We start from the raw sequence: 27,821 nt of genomic DNA, 5'->3' as shown, positions 1-27,821 counted from the left end.
AATCCCATACCTTCAAACAATAACTTTATTTAAATTTAATCGCCAATACAAAAAGTGAAAAAAAGATATTTAGATATGTGTGTAATCAACCGTAGTTATATTACTGCTTTTCACGTTGAGAGAAATGTTGATAACTACTAAAAAATTCATAAAAAGTCATAAAACTTTTACGAACAATCTTATTATTTCTATTTCAGGAGTTTTTTCCGGGTATCATTCACGCAGTATATGTCCTACGGCCAGCGAGTTTCCTCCAGAAGGCTTTATCAGAAGTTAGCAGTAAGCTATTCAAAGAGGAGTTTCGTTTTCGAGTGCTCGTTTGTTCGAGCGTCGAGGAATTATACGAAAACTTCGATAGATCTCAACTGACGGCGGACCTTGGCGGCGAACTGCAGTACTCACATTCAGAGTGGATTCAACAGCGAATCGTGAGTGCTCTTCTATACTTGAATACTTGAAGTACGCAAGACAGGATTATGCAATCATTTCTTAAAGTCGTGAAGTTGAAACTGAATTAAAAAAGAAAGTAATTTTTAATTGTTGGTGAACAATTTTATGTATATCAGTTGTGTATTAAATCTCAATAAAATACTACTATTAAAAAGTAATGTAATTGAATACTCTGTAATTATATTTGAATCGAAAATCTATACATCGAATTTAGTTCTATACACATTAATAAGAACGAAACTTCATCACAATTACAATTAGCAATTAAAGTCAATAAACGTAACCTGTATCCTTTTAAGAACTTGAATTGAGAAATAATATATTGTGTTTAATAGCGCGTAATTTTTATAATTTAATTATGAACGTAAATTATCAATGATGTTTAACCCTTGCGCTCTGAATCACATATGTGGACAAAAGAGGAAGATTCGTAATGAGCTGATCGCCTTACGAAGACCTGAGAAAAATATCATTAATTATTTTATATCTGGTATCCTATCAAAATACAAGAAAAGGACAAAATTTCTTTCAGGCATTAGAAAAGTTTTCAACGTTAATGAAAGAAATATCGAGTAAATTAGACAATTTTATGCACGAAATAGTAGACTGCGATATGGGGAACGATCCAACACAAACCAAAGAATTATTAGACTGTCAAGAATCTAGGTGAGGTATCATTAATTCTTTTAAACTCTTTCAGCAACCTAATTGCTAATTTCGTATAAATGTTTCCTTAAAAAAGAAGATATTTGAATTTTCGTGCAAAGCTAATGTATATGTATATTTTTTTTCAGATATAAATCTTTAAAAGCTGAACTGTCGTCAGCAACGACTCAAGGAGAGGAATTGTTGACACAAGTGCGAAAACCAAATCTAACTTATAACATTATTAGCCATGTAGCAGCTGTTGAAAGGTAGAGTATAAATGACTGGAACCTTGTTTGATTCTTTAGCAAATTGTTAATTTTATATTAATATTCGTTTTCTTGCAGATTACTTGTGCAACTAGAGGAGACTGAAAAACAATTCGACAACTTTTGGCAGAAACATTCAATGAAATTAAATCATTGGTTAATGTTTAGAACATTTTTATTAAACTTTAAACAAATGCAGGTAAATACACTTACTACTAGAGTAATATTAACATGCTTAAATTACAAGTCAATTATAACAAAAGAGAATTTATAGATTAGCTATGATCGTATTGGTCTAAAGTTAAAACTTGAACGTTTATTCTTCTGGCGGAAGTCAAACAATGGTGTCTTCGGGGAGCATATTGCATTTGCGTCAGTATCTTTCATAGGCTTAAATACAAATGCTTCAGATGCCGCCCTTTTGCCGACTAAATCCGTTATATTCATACACGTTTCTTGATTGTCAGTTTTATCTTCGAAATTCTGTAAACGAATATCTTTTCGTTTTTGCGCATCGAGTTGGAATGTCAATTTTTGTAATTGTCTCGTCTTTTCTTCTAAACGCGCTGTTAATTCTTCAGCCTGCTTCCGTTTCTTATTAAATTCAATCTGTAAAGAATTTATCTTACGTTTGCATGTGTCCAGCTCCGTTTTTATTTTCTGTACATTTAAAGTATTAACTTCTTCTAAACACTGCAATTTGTCCTTTGAATGTTTTGCCACACTCTCTTGATACAAAGTCTCTTGTTCAACTTGGTATGACCAGAACGAGATAGCTCGCATAGCTACGTCCATGATAAGATCAGGTTTTAAACCCGCTAAAACGATAGATTTAAACGTCTCACTTGGTTTAAGATCAGCTTGAATTACGTCGAATTTATCTCTTAGTTCCGTCCCACACGCTGGACATGTCAAAGCATTTTCTGCATTTCTCTTAAATTCCCTTTGACCATGTTCGACGCAAAAAGCATGTGAACATGTCGTTACCCACGCGTGACTCGATAAAGATTTTCTGCATTTTCGGAAGTTGCACACTATGTCTAAAGTCATTTTGGCACTGCAAATATTATTTTTTTAAATAGTAAACTTCACTTAACTTACATGTTACTTATTTTACAAACTCGCAAATAAATGTTGTTTATAAATTCACAAGTTGAAGGTTATGTGTCAAATATGTCTTTTTTCTTTTTTTTATAGATGGCCTAAGCTGTCCTATACCTTTTTTTATAGACACAAGTCAAACTATTTAAATGTTTTTGTTTTAAAATTTATCCCCAATAGGGAAAGGCAAAGGACTATAATCCATACAGCCTAGTTCAAACTATTTAAATTTATTATAAACTTTTTTTTTTGTTTTTTTAATAAAAATAATATTAAAAATCTTTGAATATAAATATTTTATACTACATACTCATTTCAATACAATTTATTTAGGCCACTTTAGATTCCCATCTAAAGAACGCGTGTGACATGACTGAGGTTGGAGAAACTGCAATAAGGGTTGATGACCTTATTCAAGAAGCAAACGAATTTGAAAAACTTTGCAACAGTGACCTTGATGCCGCTTCAGCAGTCATTGATGAAGGTATTTTTTTTTTTTTACTATTTAAAAAATGGCTTGCTCGCTTGACTGAAAAACAAAGTAATTAGCCGTGTAGTATAATAAATCAGTAAAATATTGATATTTGAGTTAAACTTTACAATTAAATATCTCATTATTATACTTATAGGTGAAAAGTTGATGAAAGACCCGTTAAGTTCCGTGGACCACATAGAATCTAAATGCGAAGAATTGAGGCGAACTAGTTCATTATTGATAGAAAAAATACAAAAACGCAATCTATTGTTAATAAAAGCGAGAGAACTGATGGATAGGATAGACAAGGTAAAGTATTTCTTACTTTTATAATTCATTTAACAATAATACTTTTATTGTTTCAATTTAATCACTTATTAATTTAAAAATATCAGTTGATACAACTATTCTGTATTTTTAAATTAGAACAAGAAATATAAAACCACATTTGAATAATAAATCACATTCAAACTCATTCTAATCCTGGTTCCTAAACTAGAAAATTCGTAACATATCGTTAGTGGCTAAATGGGATTATACTGTCTTTTTAGATTCATTAACAGCAGGCTTACTATTGAAACTTAATACTATTTGAAATTTAGGCTTGGGATCGAGAACTTGTCAATCGGTACTCTTGAACACTACACCAGCGCACGATTTGAATCAATTACAGTGGAAATTTATATAACTAATAGCAATTGGGATTTCTCGATCTTATACATTTTTTGCACTCTTGACGATATTTTGAAGTTGACTTTCGACTTGGAAATCGTGTTTGGGACCGAATTTACTCATTTCAATAAAGTTAACTTTTTAGTGTGCGATTGTGTATCTTAAAGTGTTTTTTTATTAAGATAATGGCGCGACTGGTGCTTATTTTTAACATATTAACTATGTATATTTTTATATTATCAACAATATCACAATCACAGTATTTATTAAAATAGAACTAAATACTTAACCTTAGCCTTTTATCCTGTTTTAACCTAAGGTAGCAATTTTTAAATATAAATCAAAGCATTTATATCTCGAATATTTTAGTATAAATCACAGTATTTATGTTTCTAATATTTAACTAAAAATCACAGTATTTAAGTCTCTAATATCTTTTGTTTTAACTATATTAATAAACTTTTGTATTCACTAATTTAAGGTTAACACTGGTAAAATTGCAGAAATTATTACAGAACTAAATAAAGAAAGAAGATAAGTTAATTATAAATATAAATTAAGATAATACGTAATTGAGATAATTTGAAATTTAGAAGTCTCAAAATTGCGCCAGTCGTGAGCTTTTTTTTAACAACAACACACATTATGCCACATTGTATAATATATCTTGCGTTTTTATGCTTAAAAAAATCAGTTTTAGGTTTAATTTAAGGAATTACAATATCGACTCATCCGTAGAATAAAGTCCGATCTGTAGATTTGATAGTTTTCAGTAGAGGCTGAAGAAGTTGTTGACTTTTGTAACTCTTAAACGGTGAGACTTGACATTTTGATTTTTTGGTATGTTGTTACATTGCCTCTGTCTTGTAAAATGCTTTGTAGCGTATATTTTTTAAGCGTTTATAACACGAGATAGTGAGTTCTATGTTACCATATGACGTTTTACTGTGGAATAGCTTGGGTCCGTAGTGTATATTGTATGTTGTTTTACGGAAATGTCTAAAATAAGTGACGTCCCATATTAAAATGGTTCGTTTTTTGTTGGAATTACCCATACCTTTAAGAGTCCTTTGTGAATAATAACATTGAAATATAAAACATAATTTTAGCCTAATTATAACTAAACTCTAATGTAACTAAATAAAAGACGAAAATATAATTTTAATTGTTTTTTAATTTAAAAAATATCACAAAATAGGTAACAAAACCATTAGATGGCATCGCTTTAAATAGCAATCACATCACAGCTAGATTAGGTTAGAAGTTTCAGATCTATGCTACTAATAAAACAAAATAAATGCTTTAATTATAAAATAAACAATAACATAGATTTTCAAATAACATTAAGCCTTTATCATTTTACAATTAGAAGCACCTAGACGAGGCTCTATACTTTACAATTAAACTGTATGTAAACCTGGTGACGTAACAGTTAAAACTTAAAATAGGTAGTAATTAAATGGCATATCGTATCACATTATTTATTGTGTGGTAGGTAACTAGTAAATAAGTAGCCTAGAGGAATTACAGTAAGGACTTAATAGCAGTCTTAAACTTATAAAGGTACGTGAATATTTATCACTAGCTGCCCGGACAGACTTCGTTAATAGTAAAAATTAATTTATTATTATTTTTTAGTTTCTTTTTTTTTGTATTAAAACCTCCGTTACCGGGCTTTAAGGAACATCCAAAAAATAGATTAGCCGAATCTGTCGAGCCATTCTCGAGTTATGCGCTTAGCAACGTTTATTTTTATTTATATAGAAGAAGATAACAACGAAAAAAAACGCATTTTTAATATCATATCCAAAATCGACCGTTCCAGCGGGGATCGAACCTGCATCTCCGACTAACTGTATCAACGTGTTACCATACAATAAATAATATGATACGATATGCCATTTAATTACTATTTTAAGTTTTAACTGTTACGTTACCAGTTAATAGTATAGATACAATTTAATTGTAAAGTATAGAATAAGATATTTAAAATGCTTAGAATTCCCTAATGTGTGGGTAATACACAAAATTAAATAATACGGATAAAACGTATTTTTAAATATTTCACTAGTGACTGAACTCAAAATAAGTCACTTAATAATCAGCCTCATTAATTTATCAATCACTTACTTCGTAGCCTAGATGTGTGTAGAGGAAATATTACGTAGACAAACAATAAATTAATCTGTTATGTGCTTCTATAATTACTTTTTAAATGCCTTGGCATTTTAAATGCCTTGCAGCCTGCTTATCAATGTGGTGTTTTTCAAAAGATTTTTTTTCCTGGACATTCATCGCACTGATCCTTTTTGGGAATATGGAAAGCTAGATTGAAGTTTGAGTTGACAATTTCACGATACTGGCGTTCTTTTATAGCCTTAGATGCGTATTCCTCTGAGCCGAACCATTGAAGATATAATTTCAACATTTTCGCAATACTTAAGTCCCCTTGCAGGTAAAGTTTTTGGCTGTTCTTACGGATATAATGCGATTCATTGGGTACAAATGCCCGAACATGGTCACAGACACTTTGTTTCATTGCATCATTTATAACAATGTTGTGCTTTTCGTGACAACCCCGTCTGTCCTCTTCTAATATAGCACTTCCATCGTACTTCTTCCACGCAGTCTTAAAGATACAAGTTGAAACTGCAAGACTATAAATGAACATAATTTGTTATACTTCCATTTTTTCGCAGTGAGATGCATGGGATTACCTGTAATCAGTGGGAGATATTACTTAAAACTATGTTTTCTATTATTAACAGTGTCATTGTTTAGGCATCATTTTTTTTTCTTTATTTTGATCGGAATCTTTGATAGAACGTTTGTAACAATATTTACACGATGGCCCCATTGTTTTTACGCCTACGTACTACGTACGGCTTTACCCTTTTTTGTTACGTATTTTTTACTAAAGTTCTTAAAGGATTTGCGTTTAAGGTCTGTCCATTCTTATGGGTGCCTCTGCCGCTTTCTAGTCGTTGTAGTAGGTGTAGTGTAATTGATTGAGTACGAAAGAGCAGGCGTATTTGTAGTGCTAAATGAGGACGAAGAAATCAAAGAGTCTACATGATTAGCGCAGAAAATGTTATCGCAGGACTTATTGAAATTAGTAGGAGACGGAATGGGAATTAGCACTGATAGTCCCAAATTTATCGGAGTAAACCTATCGTCAAAAACTTCTAAGTTTTCAAGCTGGCTATTGGTGAATTTTCGAAACTAGAAGGTGCTTCCAAAGAAAGTGTACTAGGTTGATTGCTGTAGACTCTCTCGGTAGACAGATCAGACGTGGCATTCGGTATTGAGCTGTCGCAGGTAATTTCTTTGGTTCCATTATCTTCATGCAGGATTTTTTCCTATACGTCAGCTAGTTCCTGACAAATTTCTTTTGCACCAGGAGGCAATGATGACGTTTGATGTGTCATAGTGGTTTCGTTATCATACACAACTAAAATTAAAAGAAAAAACTGTATTTATTGTAGTTATTCATAAAATACTATTAATATAATATGTTAGCAATTAATTGAACAAATGTTGAATTAAAAATATTTATAAATAGCAATAATTTCAAACGAACAACGTCCTAACTGATTTAATTTTCCCTGTAACAACGTCCCATCTTAATATCGAACCGCTGAATCGAATCACAGATTCCGTAGAAAAACGTCTGATAGTCACATATAATGCTTCAAAGTTCAATTTTGTTCGTATAAAATTGTCCTAATATTACATAGGACTTCTACTTTTTACTATTTGTTATTATATTAATAATGGCTACCAAGTGAATATGTATTACGACAAACGCATTTTCGTACTCAAAATGCTATTTCACTACCCCTCCGTCAAAAAACGTCTTATGTAAAAATCGATCGCCCACAACTAGTAATTGCGATAAAAAAAATACATATAAATAATATTTATTAATTTAAGACCTAAATGTTATATCACGAAATAATGTAACAAAAAATCGTCAACTTACCAGTATTTACGTTGTTCTTTGTATAAACAGCATCATATTTTGTAAATGTTGAATTAAGATCAAGCTCTTCTGCGTCATCTTTGAGCATATCCAACATTTTCCGAGATCGTAACATCTCTAAAAATATGTTTTTTCATGCAAAGCACCGATGAATTACACTTTTATATCAAAGGGAAGTAAAGCTAAGCGCATGCCACAAAAATACCCGTTTTCCAACGAACAACGGCCAGAGTGACGAACGGACGGGGCGCCCGCGCCGTTCCTGCTGCCCACGCGCCGTCACTTGATCACTAACGGCCGAACCCAATATTCAATCTATCTCTGGTTATGTCCTACTAGAGACAGAAATATCTATCTATCATTCATTTTACTGACCCAATAAACTTGTCGACGATAGGCAATCTTATCCTTCAAAGCTGTCTATCGACGAGAGGGAGGATAGCTTACCAGAGATAACAGTTCGTATGAAAATGACAGTGTAAGCGTCCCAATAATAATAGAGTTCTATCTGTCAGTAACGTTGGTTATCTTTAGTAACAACAATATCCGATCTATAGTTTTCGGGGGATAACTAAGATTTATTAATTGCAAAAGTATTTTCTTTGTTTAAAATAAAATTAATTTCGGGTGAAAAATAATGGCAGACTCAAGTTCAAGTAGCAGTTCAAGTGATATTGCTCTTTTGCAACAATTAATTGAATAAAAATAATAAGTTTCTTGTGAAATAATACTTACTTTATTCATAATTTGCAATGATTTGTATAATTTGAATTTTGATTTGTAAAAAAATTATACAAATTCAAACGAAACGACGATTCAATAAAGCGTAATGGGCCTCGTAGCGTCTTTTCGTGTCGTGTTATTAAAACGTTCCGTTACTAGATTTACCGTGCATTCCATATTAAAATAATATCATTTATTATAAATTAAAAAGTCTGTGTAAAAATTAATTTGTCCATATTTTTATAAAACAAGATTACTTTAATATGAATAAAATTTGTATGACAAATTTAAATACTACAAAACATCTGTGTAACATAACTGAGGCAGTCTGTGACGCTGCGTATACTGGAATGTAAGGGAGAGCTCAGGTAGCCGGTCTATCTACAGCTAACTGGAGATAGTAGTCCCCTATGCGAATTATTGAGACAACTACAAAGGATAGATAGTTAGTTATTAGCAGTCGATGATAACTACCTATCTCTATCTTTAGATTGAATATTGGGTTCGGCCGTTAGTGCGTTATTATGCGGAGCAAATGTCAGATAGAACGTTATTCGATTCTATATTTCCGAAACTAAATAAAATACGAAAATTCTAAAAACGTACGTCTGTAGAGCTCGAATTGCTTATCTCGTCTAGCTATTTAACTCGTTTTTGCTTCATGATCACATCGGACTCTGTTCTACGGATACGTCGATATAATAGATAATAATTAATTATTGGAGACACATTATAATTAAAAAAAAAAAATTAACGAGTTAATTCGTCAATTCGATTCCAATTTCAATTAAATTGAAAGCTCGATTTGGTCAAGAGTACCAAAATATTACAGATTGGAACTGGAATTGTATTGAATTCGTGTTTTTGTGAGATTGGGATTGAAGTCAAGAGTAAGCCTACAGGTCTCTTAAATTGGTGGACCGTCCTTCGAAGTGCCTTTACTGGCAAATAAAAACTTAAATAATTTCGCTTGCCAGAAATGACAAGTTCTGACATAAACGTATCACAGGCGAACGAGTGGTGCGCGACGGGCGTAGAGTTACTGGCGGGTGAAGGCGGGCTGCTGGCCGTGGACAAGCTGCTGGAGGACGCGCGCAGCTTCGGGCTCGCCGCGCCCGACTCCTTCCGCGACATGCTGCTCACCAGCGCCACGCAGGAAACGCGCGCGCTCGTCACGCAGGTCACACACATACACACACACACACACACACACACACACGCACACAAAATACACACGCGCTCACACACGCGCACACAAGCGCGCACACAAGCGCGCACACACGCGCGCACACACGCGCTCACACACGCGCACACACACGCGCAAACACACGCCCACGCGCACACACACACAGAAAATTTAAATAAACACCTCACGTAATTTATGGACGCCCCCTAAGCTCCAAGAGCGGTTCGTAGGGTTGTATGGTCATGTCGTGCGTCAGTATGAGAACAACGTATGAAGTAGGTGCCTTGACATGTCTGTCCCTGGAACTAGACTAGCAATAAAAATCGTGATTAATAATGCCAAGCTGAAGAAGACCACGTTAACGTATTTATATATAACGTGGGGTTCGGTCGCAGGTGTGCCAGCGCGTGGAGGACGTTTGGCTGATGGTGTCGGTGAAGCGCGCGTCGCTGCTGCGCGCCGCCGCGCGCCCCGCGCGCCCCGTGCACGCCGTGCCGCCGCACTCCGCCGCGCCGCTCGACGCGCAGGTACGTGCACGCTCCCGCTCAAGGTTTGGAGCTGTCCTTCTCAAAATATGCAGTAACTGAGGCGCAGCAGAAATTTCCTGCTCAAAATATGGAGCAGCCCGTCTTGGGTAGTACCACGACTATACAGAAGATCACAGCTAAATAATATTGTTTTCAAGCAGTGTTGTTTTCCTGTTGGTCAGTAAGGTGACCAGATCTCCGGGGGGAATTGGGGATAGGGTCGGCAACGCGCTTGCGATGCTTCTGGTGTTGCAGACGTCAAAGCTACGGTAATCGCTTATCATCAGGTGAGCCGTAAGTTTGTTTGCCGACCTAGTTATATTTTAAAAAAACACTACTGTTATAATAAATACCTCTTGGGTGACGAAGCGACGAGATCACGATCCTTTCTGCAGAATCTACGTTCCCAATCGGTGGTAGCTTCACTTAACTATAAATAATAAATTAAGTCAAATATAATTTTAATTTGTAAAGTGACGATTTATAAATGGTTTTAAAATCTATTTGAATAAAATAATTTTGAGTTTGATCTGCCTGTGGACACCTGCAACACAAAGCAAGCAAGTGTATTACCGACCCTACCGCTGACCCTCTATAGGACTTCTGCCTTTCTTACTCACCACAGAGACACAACACTACTTAAGAACGGTATTATTTTACTGTATATTCAGTAAGATTTAGCTGCTTCCCTGGTCAGCCCGTTTAAGTTTTTCTGGAGTCGCGTAAAAATAGTGAACTTAGATTCCACATCGATATAATAGTAAAGGAGCTATAACTGTCATCAAGTCAACCCATATTCAGTCGAGTATTGGTTTTCTCACCCCTGTTAAATAAACTAGGAACGTTAGTATAATAATAATAATAATTATCGGATATTAATAATAATTATTATTATCGGCTATAAGTAATAAGTCTTCGAGCTTATAGCAAACTTTAAAAAAACTATAAATAATTATTAAACTCAAAAGTTATAGGCAAAAAAAAAATCGTAATGAAGATGTGTGATTTTTTAGCTAGCTGTACTCCCGACTTCGTTCGCGATTGTATCTGGACGCATATTTTTTTAACAGCATGATCCTGATCCCGTGCGAATTACCTGATAAAAAGTATATGTTGGAATGTTCCAGCTTAAAAAAGTTGACCTATTTATTATTATACTACTACTACTATATATTATTTAATTTTTTTATTTTGGATATCTCATATATATTTGGACGGTAGATCTCATATATAATCGCACGGTAAATGCGGTTATCTCGCGCAAATCCCGATTTCGCGGAAATTCTGGGATAACAAATAGCCTATATATTGCTCCACAACCTCCTCTATTCTTCAGTGCTAAACCGGTTCATTCCGTTCTGGATATTAGCCCGGACAAATAGTAGGTCAGACAAAGAGACAATTTTTTTTAATTCGTTTGTGTTTTAGTATCGTGTAAATAACAAAATACACTTGAAAAACCGCAATATTTTGAAATCACAGACAGTCACTTCTATTTTATTTATAGATATAATCGGTTCTTGAAGCTTAGCCCACATGAAGGTGGATTCGATAATTTACAACTATAGTTATTTTAAGCGAGTCAATAACCTGTTGTATTAGAAAGATAAATATTTACATAGTGATTCGTTTTAAGTGAGGTTTTTTTTCTGAGGTGAATTTTCGTGCATCTAGATTACCTCTATATACGCCTCTGCATCAAATTAAGTGGCCTCTGTAGCGCTCTCAAGCAAGTTCCGGGAAAGAAGGTCATGAATCGAGGCTAAAATACCATTCTACCCTTCTCAACTAAATAAAAATATCCTACATTATGAAACTACGTTTTTTTAGGTGAACACAAGCTAAAAACACCTATATTACACATACCACAAAACAATCTCTGCTTTTTATTCAGCCAGTCATATTTTCTGCTGAATGAATTGAAAATTAATTAAAATTTTTGAAATATTCCCTAGGCATAGATAGGAAAAACGGGCAAGAAAGATTTTACACCAGTGAAGATTCTTTTTATTCTGTAATTCTGACAAAAGTCGCTGTTAAAAGTTAAAAGTTCGCGGGTAATTTAGTGTTGATTTTAAATTGAGTGGCGTAACAGGCTAACAAAAGTTTTTTAAAATATTGCTATAAATTTTATTAAGGGAACAAAAATAATATCTGTACTACTTCATTCTTTTAAAAAACAAAAAACGAAAAAAGTTCAAGAATAATAAAAGAAAAAGATCGTATCATTCTTCGTATCAGGTGCAACTTTCCTGTTTGTACACAATTCATTATTATTCAAGTCATTCACTCTTAACTACGCGACGATCATATAAATGATACTATTTAGTACCTACTCGTACATTCCCTCTCGGGTCATATGAAAGTGCAATACATTTCGATGTAATGAAGGCTATTGAAGAATTTTTTTGAATGAAAAAAACATAAAACATAATAGTATATTACTAGCAATACCCGTGCGAATAATTTGTACTAAATAAGTAAAAAAACAATTACCGACCGTCAATCATGTTGACGTAGTTTCAAAATTAAAGCCGTCATATATATAATTTTAATAATTAATTAATTTACAAAAACAAAAGCAATAATAAATTTTTAGTTATTTGATGCCGATAGAGCCAGCAATTATCCATAAAATAATATATAATTTATGTGGAGTAATTGTGACTTTTTTTCTAAAAAGGGAGGCATACATCTTAACCTTAGCGTATTAATATATATGATACTTTTGTATGTGTATAAATAATTACGTGAATATACATATGAAACCTATTCTTTCATCAGCATAGTTGTCTTTTACAGAAATTTATAAAGGTAAATAGAATAAGTATACGGTAATTACATTTCCATATTTCTCAATTTCATTTAAATAAACAACATAATTTATTAAGTGATTACGAACCCTTAAAATTGACAGTGACATTTTTTTTATGTTTGCTTAGCAAAAAAGCAACAAAGTATTCTAATGGATATTGTATAATGTGTAATGAAAACTTGTTACGAATAAGGAACTGCACTATACGTCCAGATTACAAAAATATGCAAAAACCAGTAGTTGTTACGTAGAAAGTGCGAGAAAGCATATGTGGAGGTCGTCCAAGGTATCATTACTGAAGGCTAATATTATATATTATTTATATTGGATATTATGAAACCTGGTTATTATATCCGCGTCTTTATACAAAATAATAGTTATTTTACTGTCACTCATTTTACTTGAAAGTCACAAAAAAGTGTTACGTTTTAACGGTGGTTCGTAGTAATGTTTGATCGCAGTTCTGTCTTACTGAAATTGATATACTAGTTACTTCATTTTAGAATAATTACTAAAATATTATAATCTGTATTAATCTGACATCATCTATCTGACATAATCTGTCGGTGTTGACTAAAGGCCGGTTCCTAAATAGACATTTTGAAATATTCGAAATTCGAATTAAATTTGAGACGTTAAGATTAAAACGTTCGTCAGTAAAACGAATCGTTTTTTAAATTATAGGAACATGGTCTTATTACCCCTTCTAAAAATAAATTCGTCTTTAATTTTGTTTGCTAGACATAGATTTTTAATCAGAAATCAATCGCAACTAAGCAAAATTAGGGAAGGGCTACCTCGGCTCATACAAATGTATACATGTAATTAATAATGTACCGAGATACAGTATATTATCGATTTTTATTATATGTAACGCCTCAACCTGTAATATCCTACTACTGGGCATAGGCCTCTTTCCCCACGTAGGAGAAGGATCAGAGCTTAATCCACCACGCTGCTCCAATGCGGGTTGGCGGATATATTCCCTACTATGAGTAACGATCGCTATCAGGTGTACATGATAAGAACCGGGACCGATGGCTTAACGTGCTCTCCGAGGCACGGTGGGGAGACCCACTAGGACTGCACAAACACCCAGACCACGGCAAACACCTGTATGGCCAATACAAATGTTTGTCATGTGCGGGGATCGAACCCGCAACCGCCAGCGCAACAGATATAATCCATGGCTGTAACCGTTGCGCCAACGCGGCGTCTTTATTATATCATCATTACAGCCTATACAGTCCACTGCTGGACATAGGCCTCCACAAGTTTACGCCAAAAATTACGTGAACTCATGTGTTTTGCCCATAGTCACCACGCTGGGCAGGCGGGTTGGTGACCGCAGTACTGGCTTTGTCGCACCAAAGACGCTGCTGCCCGTCTTCGGCCTGTGTATTTCAAAGCCAGCAGTTGGATGGTTATCCCGCCATCGGTCGGCTTCTTAAGTTCCAATGTGGTTGTGGAACCTTGTTAACTTTATTATATGTATAGGATTAATATAATCGCCTTCTTTCGTAATAACTATCTTTTCACCGTAGGTCTGTTCTGATAGAAATAGTAGGTGTATTTTGAGTTCTAGATTTTACATGTTGCTGCCGTTACCATACTAGACTTGTTCTCAAAATAACTTTTATTCCTCTCTAGGTAAAATACTTAAGTTTAAATTGCTTATTTTATTAATTTCATTGTTATTACTTATTAGCAATCTTGAAGAAAGTTACAGTGGAAAAATTTAAAGTACTTTTTCATTAATGATATTGTTATGTATGAATATGTAGAGAAATTTGGACAAACTTTCATTGCATTAACATATTAATATATGTAACGTGATCATACCTTTATTGTTTAGATGCTTTCTAACTGAGTTAGGGCTCTCCCTTACTTTGTGATATGAATTTTAATTTTTAACCAGTATTAAATAATCTACAATCTATATTATAATTTATTATAATCTAATTTTTATGTACTCCGTTTGGAAAAAAAAAACGTTATGTTTCCTATGGGTTTCCATGCAAACGAAGTCACGGGCAACAGCTAGTTTTTATATAAATGGTAAGAAAAAACTTAAATCGAAAACATTCGAAGTGAAAGGAAACGTTTTCCGAAAGAATCCAGACTAATACGGATTCTTTAACGACATTTCCTGAAATTTTCTAATTACTATAAAAAATATGCAACTAAACTTGTTCTCTTGGCTACCTCGACCACGCAATTATTTCCCATGTCGTGATGATATTACACGTCTTACGTAACTTGACTTTAATCTCTATGACATAACCTGTTTATCATAGAACAATACAACCTATGTGGGAAAGTAATTCATTTATACAGACCGAAATAATTTGTTGGAAAACGTTAAATATTATCGCTGTTGTTAAAATATATATCTTGTATACTTTTAATTAAATTATGATATATTCACTACATTAAAAAAAGTATATGGTGCGTGTGCTATGTCGGCGGCGCCTAAACACTAACGGTTGCTGATTCGATTCCCGCTCGGAGTGTATATTTGTGTTTATACAAATATTTATTTCCGGTCTGGTTGTTAGTCCTTGTTGATCTCCCCTCCGTGCCTCGGAGAGCACGTTAAACTATCGGTCCCGGTTATTATCATGTATACCGGATAGCGATCTTTACTCATAGTACGCAATATATCCGCCAACTCGCATTGGAGCAGCGGGGTGGATTACGCTCTGATCCTTCTCCTACATGTAGAAAGAGGCCTATGCCCAGCAGTGGAATATTACAGGCTGAATCGTACGCTTATACTTTTTTTAACGTATATACGTATGTAGTAATAGAAATACAATTTGAAGATGATAATATTAAAAGATGGTCAAATTATACACTAACAATAAAATACAGTACATTCAAGTACGAAAAATATTATTATTATTATTATTATTATATTATTTAACCATTACTGCATACACGTTATTTGGAAGGTATGCTATCAAATAAATATTGGTAAGGTACGCTTAATATGGATGACATTTTTTATGGCAAAGCAAGTGAAAGTGGTCATGAACATTGTGTAAACCATAAAATTATAGGCCATTGGTGCAATATCCGTGACGATACATGACAGTACGTCATAATCGTATACATTATATTTTCAGACATCAGTACGCAAACGATTGCTTGTTGTTGTAATTCTTCTAATACCTGGTTAGAATAACTTATCTACAGATATACAAATAATACACTTTGAGTACATACTAATCATTGCAACTCAATAACTTCTTCAGGTACACTGTAAACATTTTTAAGAGAAATGTACAAGAGACGGTCTTATTGCCAGAGGAAATGTTGCTGTCTGATAGTGGAATATTTACAAGCTATAATGGTATAGTACATATCGATGCTTCCTACATTAAAAATACCCGATGTATTGACACTGTTTCTTTGCAAATTTTTCTTAATAATGAAATAGATCAGTTTCAATTGTGAGAATAATAATTGGACTATTAATTATTTTCGAATTTTTTTCCATGAACGAAAATGTAATAAAAGCCTTCGAAATTCATCATTAAAATTCCCCAAATGTACGAAGCCAAATCCACGTTTAATTTATTTACGTGTATGTGACCTCACATCTTTTTACATCTGATAAAAAATATACCTTGCATCGCCAAAATATTTCATTGATTCTACTTATTAAATTAGTCTTTGTGTATAATAAAAATGTACAGTAACTTTTATTATTATAGTCGACCGAAATAAATTCTTTGTATTCTCGTATTCTTCCTTCCGCAGTGTTAAAGTACATAACTGCAAATTAAAATAAATTAAGAATCTGTGTTCAAAATCGTACTGCGAACATAACAAACGTAGTATAATGCAATGGCAGCTGCGTCTATTATACCGTTTGTGTGACTCTGTTTGTCAAAACCGCTATATGTATAGCGCTCGATTTCGTTTGAAGCTCTAATTCTATTGACGAGTTCCTGACCCCTGACCCTGAGTTCTATTGAGGAGCGCCTGACTGTTGCGCTGGCTGTTTGCAAATTTGCTAGAACGTTCTTTGTAATCACAGACATAATTTATTTCGAAATTTTATATTATTTTATATTTCAAAACCTAAAAAACTATTTCTTTATATAAATAATGTCTAGGTGAAAATGTATTTTATTAGATTTACTTATATATTTGTCAATATACGTATATATTTTTTATAAAATCGTTCATTTGGTAATTCAATTGGACTATAGGGTAAACAGGTCTTGGTGATATGTCCAAAATAAATAATAAAGTCTGAATAATCAAATCGAGTAGGCATTTATTATGTCTGTAATTTTAAAATCTTTCATAAAATGATATAAAAATAACAAACTACGTTGTGCCTTTCAAAATAAAAAAATGTAACGAAAAATTTAAATAAAGTACTCTTACAAGTACCATTGGATAAACGTACGTCTTACATCAATAAGAGTGCACTCAATGCCTCATGTCACCATTGGGCATTCTACCCAATCTTCGGCGGGGGTAGTTAAGTTGGTTTCAACTTTCAATACAACCTCGAAATCTTTTTGGGGACGAATTTGACTAGCCCGTTGACGCTATTCGTAGTTGCTTTCGGCTTACCGGTTTGTGAGTTTGATTCCCGCTTGAGTCTGGGTGTAGTGTTTGTTTTTATATATCTATATATGTATTATTTCTTGGTACATTTATAAAAAAAATGCCATAATTTTCAACCATTACCAACAATATAACACAAGCATTAAGTTGCTTACCATAGGAACAGACGATCGTATCTGTATGTTATAAGATAGGATATAAGAATATTTCTTAGTTAGCGCTATTAACGGCTGAATTCCGGATAATTTCGTATGAAATTTACGGCAGTAACTAATTTAAGGTAATTCAGAGTCAATATTTGTGTATTGGACTCTTATAAGACATCTACATAAATATGCACTCATGCACACTCTTGCCAAATCGTAAAAGAGCGGAATTTTCACGTTATCTCTTGGCGTTGTCCGGAATTACGCTCGATGCCTGCGTTAGGTATCGTCTTTGAAAACGCAACAGTTTACTCCATTTTTACAAAATAATTGCATTCTTGTCTCAAAAATTATTACGAAATGGTAAAAATATTTATGTTTTCGAACAAAAATCTTTTAGGTTGGATAATTTCCGTGATTTCTTCCGGATTTCATATTTTATTTTCACAGCACTTTGTCATAGTTGTCATCAAACTGAGACTGAAGTTAGCCTCACATCGTAAACAACTTCTTGAACTCATACACTGCGTACTCTTATCGGATTCATACTCCTAGATCGGGTTATACTACAATAATTATCTATCTAGTAGCATGGCAATAGAACCGGACATCATGGTAAAAATTATTTTTAGACAAAATAGAAATTATTTGTATCTAAAATAATTCATTGTATTTCTGAACGAAATTAGAAAAATATCTTATATTTTATATAATTTTCTTGAAACGTTTGTACAAACATGATCTACTTAAAATCTAGACCAGTGACATTATAAGAAATAAATTGTTCAATCTTTTTGCGGAAATATCTCGTTGTATAATATTTTACGATTAGTTTTTTTTGTTTCCTAACTCGTATTAAAAATGTCGATCTATTGAGCTAATTAAGTAGTAGTATTCAGCGTCTTTGATAGAGTTCAGTCTCAATGTACAAAAAACAAAGCCTATAGCAACATTTTAATATATTTGAAACGATCCTTTTTAAAAGTTAATTATAATATCCTAAAATCTGAAAACACATTTACTATAAATTCTGTGCTAGAACAAAATATCATAATTTGTTGATCCTTCTCAGAACTAAATTTAGCTTGTTTCCCCTTTAGTCTACGGTGGCTCTGCGTAACTAATTGTATTTATCTGATAAGCTTTCTCTAGTTTGTAATTTTTTCTTCACGTATAAACCGTTATTACACTTTGAAAAGAAACGCCTATATGAAATTTAAAGTCGATGCACCTGTTAATTGCTCTTACTTTTGAACTAACTCTCAAGATAGAATATATTAGTAGCCACATTCGGAATTGCATAAAATCGAAGGCTAAAAATATGTATTCAAATCATACCAGATTTTTTATAATAGAAATTGCTAGTTTTCTTTTCAAATCAACGTATTACTATTATTTGTTAGTAGTAATATTTGCAAATAATACAGCTAACAAGTTAGACTTGTTTTTTATGATTCACATAACACCAATAAACTTTAACAACCTTGACAAAGAATATATATGAAAATATAACATGGACGACTTCATTGACAACAAATAAAGCTAGAGGTAAACCATTATGTCATTACAGATTTAGTATGCTAAGTTAGCTGATAGTTATTACTTACAACAATCGCTCATACATTGTTTCCTGCTTAATGGAATGCGTATGCCAAGGCGAGTTGGTGACGGGAATGTGTAGCTTTCAATATTTGTCTATGCTTTAATTTTGTATTAGTATTGGTTTTATTTTATAATTAAAATTCGATGTGACATATAAGGTACTTCAGCCTTCGCGATTGCTTGCGCCGATTTCTATTCCTTTATATTCAAGTTAATTAAAGTCCTAAATATATCTACGTTATACTGCTGCCATACCTGTAATATTAATACGTGTTTAATATTTATAGTATTAATTATTTAAGTATTATTATATTATTTATGAGTATGTAATTAGTCCTTCTAAAACAAATAAGTGGATCTAAAAGAAACCGACCTTAAACAACTAGCGCTTACTTTTTACGAGTAAAGCTATGGTTAGATATAGCTACGGCTCCCAATGGGTTTTAGGAGCTAAAGAAGATAGAAGTCCCTAAAATATAATTTATTTAATGGTAAAATGTAAAAACAATAGACCTAAATCTTTAACATGTTATACTTTTTTTGTTAAAAAATCTGGGTATTACGTACAATTAAATCTTAACATGTAGCGATTTAAACATGAATAATTGTGTTTACTCGCAAAAAAAACTGACTTCAATTACATCGACAAGTAATACAACGTAAGTAGACGAAAAAAATTAACAAACGAACTAGTCAGTACGATTTTCGAGGGTTTCCCTCGATTTCTCTGGGATTCCATCATCAGATCCTGGTTTCCTTAAATAACATAATAAAATAATAAAACAAATATTTTTTTATAAATTTAACACTGAGATATTATTAAAACATCATCAACGTAAATAGAAGCGAAGTTTTAAAACGCTAGCTTTGACACAAAATATAATATATTTATGTCTTCAAATGTTTTTAATATTTAAAAAAAAAACTAGAATAAGTAACTATTTATTAAAAGTGTTTCTTTTGTTGCGATATCTTTAAAAAGATTCTGCATTCCGAATTGGTTGGAATGAATTAATATTATATTTACAGTGTGAAGTATAGTAATAATGATTAAGCGCTTTTAAATCCTACTCAAATACAGATAAAGACGATGATGTTTTGATTTAATTTAAATACGTGCAATTTGAGGTTATGAAAAATAATGAATATTTATCATTTACAAACATCGGATGACACTTTTTCATTTCGTCATGTTTGTGATACATTAAATTGCATTTGATACTACTGTCAAGCTTTTTAAACCTAAAAACAAAAGTATATAAGATACAAATTTGTTTGTAAGTAAATTGTTAAATTCGCAAACCGAAACGCAATTTTCAAATTGCTTTCAGATCTGTGATTATTACACATCTCATAAAATATATTGACACAGAATTTAAATGCACACTTGTTATGAAAATGATCAGAACCCATTAAAGCTATAAAACATGATGATTTTTTTAATTTATTTATTAAATCTGCACAATGTCTAAATTGTGTAAAAATCAATTACATAATTATGTATATTTATTTATAAGGTCTCAATTAAAAAAAAGTTACAAACAATTACATAAATGTGTAGTTTATATTTAGTATATGATAACTTATATGCTAGTTTACCCGGCGAGCATCACTATTTTTATTCGTGATAATATCACCTTTTCTTTTATACAAACATTTTCCTGACAATTAAATAAAAAGGAATTATCAGAAAGACACCCGAAGACGCTGCTGCCCGTCTTCGATCTGTGTATTTAAAGCCAGCAGTTGGATGTTGCAGTTGTTATCCTGCCATCGGTAGGTTTTTTAAGTTCCAAGGTGATAATGGAACTGTGTTATCCCTTACTCGCCTCTTACGACACCCACGGGAAGGCAGGGTGTGGCTTTTTTTTATATATCACTAGGTCGGCAAACAAGCGTACGGCTCACCTGATGGTAAGAGATTACCGTAGCTTATAGACACCTACAACACCACAAGCATCGCAAGCGCGTTGCCGACCCAATCCCCAATCCCCCCCAGGAGCTGTAGCTATATTCTTTATTGCCGTAGCCATATTCTTTATTGCCGTAGCCACACAGCTGCATAACTAATATATTATACTATAGTTAGTAGTTTAGTAATTATGTATGTTCCATAATTGTATAGGTATTTTAAACGAAGGCAACGAGTTCAAATCCACAATAACGCAGTTAAATATTTCAAGTGTTTTTGTACTTTATATTCATTTCGTGTTCAGGTGTAAAGGAAAAAATAGTAAGGAAATCCGCAAATATCGGAAGAAATATTCATATGTGATGCACCGATCCGCAGATCCGCAGCGGGGTAGCATTGCAAATAAGACTGCCTTTTTCCCTACCAACAAAAAACACAGCATATTTTTTAGAGATCTTTTACTCGAGTTCAATTAATTTATATATATTCAATTAATTTACATATAAGTTTCTGCATATTTTTTTTTAAATGATGTAGGTACTTGATGTAATATTTTCATTTGTAAATATTGTAGCCTTTAAGATTACAACATTCCATTCTCAAGGTGTGTTCACCTTGAGAAGACTGTTATCTTCAGTCATCGGGGACTGTATAAAATTTATTATATCATTTCTAAGTATATCATGCACGTACACAGTGCATAAACATGTTCATTAATTTGTAACTGGATATATTTAAAACCACATTATAAAAAGTTGTACAATCTACAAATGTCAAAGATATCCGTTTAGTCTAAAAATCCAACCTATATATAAAATTGGAGTGTCTGTTTGTAATATTAAAATAACCGCTTTTTACTAAATGCATAATTATGGATGTTACACGGTACATATACCAAAATAACATTTTTTACAATTTTCGTCTGTCTGTCTGTTTCTTCCAGCTAATTTCTGAAACGGCTGGACGGATTTTGACGGGAATTTCACTGGCAAAATAATAACTTTTTTGTTAAATTATACGCGGACGAAGTCGCGGGCACAGCTAGTTACTAATAAGACAGCCTTGACGTAGGTAATACTAAATTACTCGAAAAAGGTAAACAATAATTTTTTTAACATTTTCGAGTAATTTTAATTAAAAGAATATTTTTTATTAATTTCATTTAGGATGTTAAAAACAGATAATATTATATCTATTTTGAAATCACTTATGCCAAAAACGCATCGTTTTTTTTTTTTTTAATTCAAACATAGATCCTATTTTATAGATTACATAGAAACTTTTTTACACAATTTATTTACTCCCAATAAAGTAAAATTTAATTAGGCACATATGTTTTTAATGTAATATTATGTCGCGATATGTAGGTATATATATTCTAGTACAATATTTTTTTAGGTTTTATATTTATTTATACCAATTTGTTCTGTTTCAGTACACCTACTGAATTCTTATTTTTCCGTTTCTATCCAAAGGTTTCCTTGAACTTGTGGAGGCCTATGTCGAGCAGTGAACTGCGATAGGTTGAAGTGATGTTGATGATGATATCCCAAATACGTAAATACTTATTGTTCTTAACAGCTCATCTTAATACCCAACTAATTAATATACGTTTAAAATTCCCGGATTTTTCAATTAAATCAACAAATGTATACTATTATTATAAAGCTAAGTTTGTTTGTTTATTTGTTTGTATAAACACGCTAATCTCAGGAACTAGTGGTTTATCGAGGAAGGCTATAACATCACACTACGACTAATAGAAGCTGAGCATTAATAAAAAATGTTACGAAAACGTGAAAAATAATCTTTTTTCTGCGAGAGCTTCCTTTGTGTGAGCTGCCTAAAAGCTTAAGCTACATATAAATCATGTATGAATATCCATTAAAAGTATTAATAAAATCTACGACAGAGACTGCGCATATGTCTAATTTTGAATTGGTCAACCAGTTTGTTCTAAAATAATGCATTATTTGCGAAAGTTCTTTTATAGACGTGACAAGTATTTCTTTTTAAACAAAATTGTCCTGGACATTATTTGATTTCAATGAATATCTTAGAAGATATCATAATTTTAAATAAACTCCGCAACAAAAATAAATACCAAAAAATAAAACGTTATTTTATTGCATTATTATTAGACCAGCATATGAATCCTTACGAATGAAATGAAAAAGGAAATTTTATGAACAGAAACTTTGTCTAATATAACATTTAATTTTGGTTTAAAAATTTTAGTACGTTTCTTCCTCATATTAACGGAAAAAAAAAACAAATAAAGTAGATCGTATCTGCTTTTTAGGTTTTGCTCTCGTTTTAATACTTTCATCATATTTATTAACGGGATGTGTAATATGTAATTGAGTGCGTGCAGCAGACGTCGCGTGTTTAATACGGTACTCGTCATAGGATATAAAAATATAAACTCATCTTCTAACGTTTCTAGGAAAGTTTTGACTATGATGTTATATACCGCATACAATCCCTCCGTATAGAAACGTACTAAGCGTGTTGACAAAGTCCGTGACAATACAATATCCGTCCAAATTCTATACAAAAAAAACCTTCTCAGTATATATGATTTTACTTTGTAATTTTTATAGCATTTTTGTATATGTTTCTAAATATTTTTAAAACAACTAGAATTGTCTGGTGTACCTATGAATCATTTTAGGTTGAATACTATTTTGATTCTAAATTTAAATTTTCATATCCCGAATAAATAAATTGGAAAAATGGCAACTTTTATTTCAGTAGGAAGTTTGATATATAAATATTATTATAATTTTGTTAAAAAACAAAAACAATAACATCCTATTTTTATTTAAAATAAAGTTTCTTAGCTATATTATGTACCTTCATAGTTTGTATAAAAATTAATGCGATATTATTTTAGTTTTCCTCATCATTTTAATATACATTTATAAATATACATATTCGTCATATACTTTCGATGGGAGTGTAGATTTAAATTCATTCTTAAACTCAATATTTTTATTGATCGCTATATTACCTATTTAGAAACACGTATTGACCATACTTGTCATGTATCTGAGTTTGAACGTATCAGTAATGTTGTTCGCCCACATACTCTGTCCTAATGCAGAAATTGCGGTTGACCCTGGCTGTAAAACCAAAAAGTCAGGTCCTCGAACTTTGTTTAATAAAATTATATAAGTGAAAAATGTGAAATGGTCACTTGAAGGCAAACATTTATGTTTGACATTGTCTCTTTGTTTTTAAATTCGTCACATAAAAAAAAAACTACACGACAATACTTATATTTAATTATTAAAGATATTTTGGTTCTTTTTATTATGTACCTAAATATATCATTCCAAATTATAATTTTTGTTTATATTTTCAATATCAATTTGAAAACATTAACGTAAAAATAAAAACTTAAAAAAATTCACAGTTGGCAAAATATCTCTGTACAAAAACCTTAGAATGCTGAATAAGTCCTAAATAACCTTCTAAACTTTTAAATTCGTTTAAAATAGCTCTGAAGTGTCCACGTAGTGTACTTAAGTCGTTGGGCAAACATTCTTATAATTATAAGAAGTGATTACTTGAATTCTGAGCTCTACTGCAATGCGCTTTTATTCGCTCGCTTTATTTGACGAGCTTTACATTTAAAAAACTTTATTATACTCGTATTAATTGTTGCTTTTGCAACACTATATTTAAAATTTGTTCTTTGTCTTCTTGCATTGTTTAATAATATTTCTTTTAATTTAATATTTATTACATACTAGCTGATCTGGCAAACGTAGCGTCATTTTCTTTCACAAATAAGTCCACTTACCTATTTATTTTCTTGTATACAAAGCTTAGTTCGACAATAGCGAAAAAAAAAGGAATTAGCCAATATGCTACAGTGTTTTGGAAGTAAAACGCCTGTATAGATTTCGACGATACATTTTTTATTTATATAGATTTATAAATTGAATATTTATTTAGTTTTCCACGATTTTATTTATTTAGTTTTTATTTATTTTGTAGAAAATAACCTTACCATTCGATAAAAATTAGGTATATATTTTATTTTGTTTATCGTTGTATAAATTGACTCAACTACAAACGAATTAAATATAATATTTTACATGGTAAGAAATAGTTTTACACAATGTATTGAATTCTCTAGTCGCTGCAAATATTACGAAATTGTCGATTTACGAAGCCGATTAGAGTTAGCTATGTGAACGTGAATTGGCACAGCTTTATATATATTATACCGGTAGTTATTTGTGACCTAACGATTGTTAATTACACCAAACAAAAGCGTAAGGGATTTTAAATATAATGTAATCAAATTTTTCCGACGGAACCATGTTAAACCTCTGCTGGCTGTCAATTGTCCGTTCATATATACAATGTCTATAAGTACAGCTTATATACATTCTTACGAGAACTTTAACATGTAATACAACGACTATGAAATAAAATCTAAAGAAGCTTCAGATACTATGAATTGCGTTTTGTTGACAATTGATTATGATTATCTGAATTTTTTTAATTTTCAAATTTTAAAATACATTTTTAACTAGCTTTCGTCGATTCCAGTTGACTTCCCACATATAAACTTACAAAATTCACGCTCTCTCCTTATTATATTCGTATTGATATGTGATATAAAGTACTTCACGCTTTTAACGCTTACAAGTTCAATGTGAATGTTAAATCTACTTTTAATTCATTATAGAATTACTATAATAACTGCTAAATCATCGCAACTTATTGAGAGTCAGCGACGACCATACTGCCGACAATATATTATATATCAGTCGCTGTACCATTGACCTAAAAGTGCTTATCTATTTTATAAATATTTTCATGAACATTATCAAATTGCCACTCACTTGTCACTATGTACGTTTAAAAATTCAATTAGAGCGAAAGTGACCATGTCGATTATTATCCTACTCATAATATAAATGCGAAAGTTTCTGAGGATGGACGTTTTTTACTCTTTCGCGGAAAAACTACTGAAATAAATGAAATGAAACTTTGTACGTAAATAGCTGGAGATACATAATGAAACTTAATGTTTATCCCTACGTTTTCACGGGACAGGAAATAACGCGGATAAAACCGCGATTCACTGTTAGTAAGTGTTAATTTTAAACGATATTAAATATTCATATATCCTATTTAATTAAATTAATAATTAAATAGTAATTATATATAATAATAATTAAATTAAATTTATTTAAGCTCTGATCCTTCCCCTACATGGAGAAAGACGCCTATGCCCAGTTGTGGGATATTACAGTCTGAAGCGATATCCTATTTACGTCTAATTTATATATAAAGTATATGAAAGATATTATAAATTATAATTATGTTACGTCAATAATAAGTGCTGGTGACGTATTAGATGAGGTTTGAAATACGAAGAACCAGTACCTAACAAGGGTCTCTTACCTAGTATGTCTGTATTTGGAATATGAATACAGTAATAAATAATAGTTGACTTTCATTGCCGCATTTCGCTTGAATACTGTAATAATAAGATATATTTTAATAAAGTCTTATATAAATACTGAACATTAATTAAAAGTAAATAATTAGGGTTCCACGCGTAATGTGGTCAATATGTACTATCGAAACTATGATGTCCTTCGCTTGGTCTGGCTTTCTGTCTGTAACAGAACTGTTGGCTATGGAACCATATTGGGTCAACATTTCATTACATAACATATTACGTATGATTGTCTTCGAGTACTATGACCTATATAGTTACAAATAATGTAATTAGGGGACGTTCCTTTATAAGTTTTTAGCTCGATATATTCAAATATGTAGTTTAGCCTGATGTAAAAATAATGCCTACACAAGTAGTTTGCACGACGTAAGAGTTCATGTGCAGTATTATTATTATTTATTGTTCTATTGTAGAAGAATATGAAACACTAGTCGAATATTATAAACTTCTTTTTGAAAGACATTACTGTCTTGTATACACAGGCGTCTAAAAGTTGGAATCAAATCTATTAAAAAAAAAACAAGGTTGCTGAATAAATTTGGTAATGTTTTAAAACTTTATAACGTCCCACATTTATTAATTTCCCCGCCTAAAAAACTTGTTTGTTTTTATTCGGTCTAAAGAAAGAAGCTGTGTTAATATAAAGTGTAAAATAAGTAATCACAATAAATGAGCAGTAATAAATAATTGTACAGCGGTACTGAACCCTTAATTCTCGACTGAGACTCGTATTTAACAAATTTTTTTATGCATTTTAATTATTTTTTGTAATCATAAATTACATCGTTTATAACGTTATATAATTTTTATTCACGCCTCTAATTAAGAATTATACCATGCATATGTGCGTATCCGTTTAGGTTAAAGTCATTATGTTACTACAAGCACTAAATTCTTTGCATTCGATACGACCACCGAAAAACAAATCACGTTCAGTCTACGACCCAAAAACAGTTAAAACAAAGACTTAAATCATGAGTTTTGTGGTAAATTATATTGAATAGTCAACGCCGAATCACGGAATTGTCCTACTCCGACGAGATTTCTCTGTTTTTATTTTAGAAATGAAAGTGTTGTGCTCGTTTGAACGCCTAAACTTTGCTATGATTATTTCAAATTGATTTATACGTATGGGGCTCACGTTTGCTATGGGAATAATTATACCGTCTAATTAGCCTACTTTTTTCATTTCGTCGTTTTATATAGGTTAATGACCTAATTATTATCGATCGAAGGTTATA

At 32.0% G+C, this 27,821-nt stretch overlaps 1 protein-coding gene across 1 annotated transcript in view; it reads left to right on the top strand.

Annotated features, from left to right (window-relative positions):
* The window catches only part of LOC123655583 (guanine nucleotide exchange factor DBS-like), a 114,715-nt gene that overhangs the window by 41,276 nt on the left and 45,618 nt on the right, over positions 1–27,821 (top strand). The window contains exons 4-11 of the mRNA XM_045591354.1: positions 198–428; positions 983–1,116; positions 1,245–1,364; positions 1,443–1,563; positions 2,799–2,949; positions 3,095–3,249; positions 9,327–9,497; positions 9,899–10,036. Of these exons, the coding sequence (XP_045447310.1) occupies positions 198–428; positions 983–1,116; positions 1,245–1,364; positions 1,443–1,563; positions 2,799–2,949; positions 3,095–3,249; positions 9,327–9,497; positions 9,899–10,036 (1,221 nt within the window). The remainder of the gene's footprint in view (positions 1–197; positions 429–982; positions 1,117–1,244; positions 1,365–1,442; positions 1,564–2,798; positions 2,950–3,094; positions 3,250–9,326; positions 9,498–9,898; positions 10,037–27,821) is intronic.

The sequence above is a fragment of the Melitaea cinxia genome, chromosome 1, assembly GCF_905220565.1.
Source record: "Melitaea cinxia chromosome 1, ilMelCinx1.1, whole genome shotgun sequence".
In the NCBI taxonomy this organism is placed as follows: Eukaryota; Metazoa; Arthropoda; class Insecta; order Lepidoptera; family Nymphalidae; genus Melitaea; species Melitaea cinxia.
The sequence above is the reverse complement of the archived record's forward strand: the minus strand, read 5'-3'. Positions and strand labels throughout refer to the sequence as shown.